The sequence below is a fragment of the Nestor notabilis genome, unplaced genomic scaffold (genome assembly GCF_000696875.1).
Source record: "Nestor notabilis isolate BGI_N333 unplaced genomic scaffold, ASM69687v1 scaffold33372, whole genome shotgun sequence".
Classification (NCBI taxonomy): domain Eukaryota; kingdom Metazoa; phylum Chordata; class Aves; order Psittaciformes; family Psittacidae; genus Nestor; species Nestor notabilis.
In genome coordinates, this window is record NW_009918411.1 from 25,543 (window position 1) to 31,112 (window position 5,570).

At 43.0% G+C, this 5,570-nt stretch overlaps 1 protein-coding gene across 1 annotated transcript in view; it reads left to right on the forward strand.

Moving 5' to 3' along the window:
- The window catches only part of CMYA5 (cardiomyopathy associated 5), a 46,360-nt gene that overhangs the window by 9,024 nt on the left and 31,766 nt on the right, over positions 1–5,570 (forward strand). Inside the window, 2 exon segments of the mRNA XM_010009695.1 lie at positions 1–5,294; positions 5,352–5,569. The exon segment at positions 1–5,294 is cut by the window's left edge and continues 14 nt beyond it. Coding sequence (XP_010007997.1) covers positions 1–5,294; positions 5,352–5,569 — 5,512 coding nt within the window.

Sequence of the window (5,570 nt, forward strand, 5' to 3'; positions counted from 1 at the left end):
TCCTGAGAGGGAAGCACAGAAGTCAGCAGTAGAGTCTCACTTACCTAGTGCTCCATCAGCTAAATCCGAAGATTCCACTCTATCTGAAACAAAACAGGAGGATATTACTCCTCAGTCTCCAGAAACTGCACAGTCTGACTTTGAACAAGTGGTTTTACCACATTCTGCAGATGAAACAGAGAAGAAAGAAACTGAGTGTCCTTCATCAACAACTTCAGTGCCAGAAACAGAGCCTTCAGGTCTACTGTATTCTGCTAAAAAGAAAGAGGATCAAAAGATCCCACCACTGGAAACCCAAAATGTTCACTTAGAGAAGCAAATGAAATCTGGACAAGACTTTTCATCTTCTCTTCAGAAAACAGAGGAGGAAAGAATCAAACTAAAACCACCTATTCCTGAAAAGATAGATTCTAAATATTTTGGCATTTCATATCCTGTTCACACAGAAACAGAAGAAACTCAGAAAACTACAGCTGTAAATAAAGCAGTAGATTTGGATCACCCTGATTTTTCCACAGAAAAAAACAAAGAAGCCAAGAATGTGCAAATGGAGATGGAGCATCCAGATTTCTCATACACCAGCGAAGAAATTGGGGAATCAGAGAGAACACAGATGGAGACAGAACATCCAGACTTCTCTTTTTCCAAGAAAGCAGCAGCAGAATTAGAGGGTGTGCAGATGGAAATGGAGCATCCAGACTTTTCTTTTTCCAGGGAAGAATTGGAGAAATCAGAGATTACACAACTGGAGACAGAGCATCCAGATTTCTCATATTCTAGAGAAGAAGCAGTGGAACTGGAGAGTCCACAGCTGGAGATGGAGCATCCAGATTTCTTGTATTCTAGAGAAGAAGCAGTGGAACTGGAGAGTCCACAGCTGGAGGTGGAGCATCCAGATTTCTCGTATTCTAGAGAAGAAGCAGTGGAACTGGAGAGTCCACAGCTGGAGATGGAGCATCCAGACTTTTCTTTCTCCAGGGAAGAAATAGAGGGTTTTGAAAGTGTACAGCTGCAAACAGAACATCCAGATTTCTCATATTCCAGCAAAGAAATTGCAGAATCAGAAAGTGGACAACTGAAGATGGAGCACCCAGATCTCTCATATTCCAGAGAAGAATTGGAAGAATCAGAGAGTGCACAAATAGAGATGGGTCAGGCAGACTTTTCTTTTTCCAGGGAAGAAGTGGAGAAATCAGAAAGTGCACAGCTAGAAATGAAACACCAGGAGTTTTTATTTTCTGGAAGAGAAACAGAGAAAGAAAAATCTGTTCCTTTTGAATTGGAACAGCCGGAGTCTTATTCCCCTGAAGAAGCAGAGCAAGAAGAATCAGCACAGCTTGCACCAGTACCGTCAGATTTATCATGTTTGATGGAAGAAGCAGAGGAGGAAAACACTGCAGAAATCCAGCTGGTACATCCAGATATATCTGATTCCACTGGAAAAGGTGAAACACAGAAAATTGGGTATCTGGAAACAACACCTTCAGATTTACCATATACCATGAATAAATCAAAGCAGCAAGTACTGGCAGAAGCAGATATGGACAATTCTCATGCATCATATTTTGGTGATAAAGGAGAACAGCTGCAGCCTGCACAGCAGGATTCACAAGCTGGAGGTAAGCTGTATTCCTGTGCCAAAGGAGAGCAAGGAGAAACTGCTCAACTGCACTCAGAGCATCTAGTGTTGTCATATTCTGCTGGAAAAGAACAGCAACAGAAAACCTCACAGCTGAGGGCAGAACAGCCAGAGACATCATATTCCACTGGCAAAACAGAACAACAGGAAATATTGCAACCGAAGTTGGAACAAGGAGTTTCACCATATTCCCAGGGAGAAGCAGCACAGGAAACTGTACAAAGAGACTCAGAAGGTTCAGAGCCATCATGTTTCATTAGTAAAGAGCAGCAACATGAAAACGTACAACTAGCTTCAGAAAATAAGGATTTCTTATTTACCACTGGAGAAGTAATTCAAGAAGGAGTGGAGACAGGATCTTTGGGGTCCTCTCATTCGACTGACAGCACAAAGCCCTGGGAAATGGCACACACGGAGCAGGAGCAGTCGATTCCCTCCTGTTCCACTGCTGGTAGTCAGCAACAAGAAACACCACCACTGGGTATGGTCCAGCCAGATATATCATATTCCTCTGGCAGAATGGAACAACGAAATATCGTACAAAGAGATCTGGAACAGCAGGAAACAGCCCAACAAAAAGCTATGCAAATAGAAATGGAGTATTCGGAATTGTCAGAAACTTGGCAGAAAGAAGAGCCACAGGTCATAGACCGAATTACTTTGGCACAGCAAGAAATAGCTGATCCAGAGTTAGTGCATCCATCTTTGCCATATTCTTTTGGTGAAAAAATACAAGAAGAAATACAAACAGAGCCAGCATATCAGGAACAGGCATTTTATGTAAGTACAGAAATGCAGGAGGAAATGACACAACACAAATCAGAACAACCATTTCTTTCACATTTTCCTGGCAAAACAGAGCAACAAGAAATTGTACATCCAGAGATGGAGCAAACATTTTTGCCATCTTCCAGTGGAAAAGAAGCCCCATTGGAAATGGAAATGAGTTCAGAATATCTAGATTTGTCATACACCTTAAGCAAAGCTGAACAACAAAATAAATCAAAACATCTGCCTTTACCATTTCATTTGAAGCAACAAGAAACTGCGCCACTGGTGATGGAACATCCGGATTTTTCATGCGACAGTGGTGAAACAAAACCAGGCAGTGTTACAGAGCCAGATTCAGGACAATCAGAGCTCTCATACTCCGTGAGAGAAACACAACAATCAGAACATTTGGATTCACCAGGAACCCTGGGTGAAGAAGTACAAGATGAAAGGATGGAAGTGGAATCTGAACACCCAAATTTGTCATGTTCTGATGGACAAAGAAACCAGCAAGAAACTTCACAACTGGATTCAAAATATCCAGATTTATCATTTTCTTTTAGTAAAGCCCAAGAACAAGAAACTCAAGAGTTTGAGTCTAAACATCAAGAACTGCCTGAAGTGGCCAGAAAAAGAGCTTCTCCAGCAACTGCACAAATAGACTCAAAACATCCAGATTTGACATATTCCCATGGCAAACCAAATGATCCAGAAATTGCAGCATGGGAAGTGAAGCATCCTGATTTGTCACATTCCACTGATGAGACAAACCAACAAGAAGTAGTACTGTTGGATCAGAAACAGAGAAAAATTTCTGTTGGCAGAGAAAAGAAGCAGCAAACCACAACACAACAGTTAGAGCAAGAAAAGTTATCACATACTCCTGGTAAAACAGAACAATTAAAACACGCCCAGGAGAACTTGGAACAACCAGATTTATCATTTTCAGTTGACAGATCAGAAGATGAAATGGCATCACGAGAGACAGATATGACACATCCTCTGGACAACACCGAGGTACTACGAAGTGTACAAGAAACAGAGCAAACTTACCCCTTTGGAAAAGCAAAGCAAACGATTCAGCCAGAAGTGGAAATTCCACATTTGGTCCCTTCTATGGGCTTGGCAAAAGAAGAAAAAATGGCAGGACCAGGGCAGGGAGGTGCCGACTTGCCTTACTCTCTTTCCAAAGCAGGAAGACTGCAAACCACGCAGGTGAAACCTGAACAGCCTGTTCCCTCGACGTGTTCCCTCGACAAAGTGCAGGAAACAGCTCAGTGGGGGCTGGAACAGCCAGATGCATTCTGTGTTCGTGACAAAACAGAGCAACCTGCCCAGCTGGAGCCAGGCCATGCAGACTTGTCATCCCCTGCTGACACAGTGGGGCTGCAAGGGATGGAGCATACAGCCTTGGCATGCCTTAATGAGGGACAGTCTGTCAGCAAAGCAGAGCATCCACGAGCTGCAGAAGAGAAACTGGAAGTCCCAGATGCATCATCCCATGGTGGAAAAGTGGAGCAAAGAGAAATGGCAAAACTAGAGCCAAGGTATCCTGATTTACCGTATTCCATTGATAAAACACAAACACAAGAAGTTACAGAACTGGTGTTAGGAAATCCAGGTATATCATGTTGGCCTGACAAAACAGAGCAAGCACAAACTGCACAAGAGGAGCAGCCAGGCTTCTTGCATTCTTTCCAAAAAGGTGGACAAGGCAAGAAAGCAGAGCCAGAACTGGGACATTCACAGTTACCTTACTCTGTTAGTGAAGCAGAACAAGAAGCTGCACATGTGAAATCAAACCATTCAGATTTATCTGCCGGCAGATTAGAAGACAATGAAACTATAGAGCCAGAGGCAGAAATAATGGATTTATCATGCTCAATTGGTGAAACACAGCAACATCAAATTGCTGAAGTAGATTTGGAGTATCCAGATTTGTTGCATTCCACTGGCACTGTACGACAACAAGAAAAGATTCGATCAGAGCAGGAACAGCCAGGTGATTTTTCGTTATCTCTGAGCAGAGAAGAGCAATGGGAAGATGGAGGAATGCAGGCAGAACACCATAAACTGCAGTGCTCTGTGGGGAAAACAGAAGGCCTGGAAAGTTCTCAAGTAAGATCAAAATATGCAGACTTGTCATCCTCTGTTGGCACAGCAGAACCTCATAAAACAACACAGCCAGAGTTGAAAGAACATGATTTGCTGCAGCCTTTTGTCAAAACAAAGCCATCGTGGGCTGCCCCACTGGGGTCTGAACATCCAGATATCTCAGATGCCACAGCAAAAGTACAGCACCCTGATTTGTCCTTTTCTGTTAGTGAAGAAAAGCAACATGCACAACTGGAGGTCAAACAGGAGAGACGAAGCTATACATTATACCCAGAAGAAACAGTGCGACTGAAATTGGAACAGCCAATCTTTTCAAGTTCTCATGGAGCAGCAGAACAACCATATAGGGCCCCACTGGAAGGGGAACTCCCAGAATTCTTGTATTCCTCTGGAAAAAAAGAGCAACAAGAAGTGGCAAAACAAGAGTTGGAGCATTCAGATTTATCATATTCCACTCATAAACCACAGCAACAAGAAACGACACAACTTGGGGTAGGACAACCAGATTTATCATCTTACCCTGGGAATACAGAAGAACCACAAACTGTTCAAATGGGAGCAGAGCATCAAGACTTGCCACATTTCACTGGCAAAAAAGAATGGCAAGGAACAGCACAGCCAGAGGTTGAGCATCCAGATTTGTCATATTCCAGTGACAAAATAGAGCAGCCACCAGCTACACAGTGGAAATCAGAGCAGCTTGTAAGACCCCATCCCAGTGGAAAAACAAAGCAACAAGGTGTGGCACATCCAGAGCAGGAACTTCCCAGTTCATCATATTCCATTTGCGAAACACTGTCACAAGAAGCAACACAGATGGACTTAGAGCAACAAGATTTAACTTATGCCCTTGGTAAGACAGATGAAATCCAAACTGAGCAAGGTGAACTGGAACATACAAGTTCATTGTATTCATCTGGCAAAAGAGAACAAGAAATGGTATTGCCATTGTGGCATCCGCAGCTATCTTATCTTGCTAGAGAAATAGAAGAGGAAGCTACACAGAAAAGCTATCCAGATTTGTCATATTCTATTGGTCAACAGG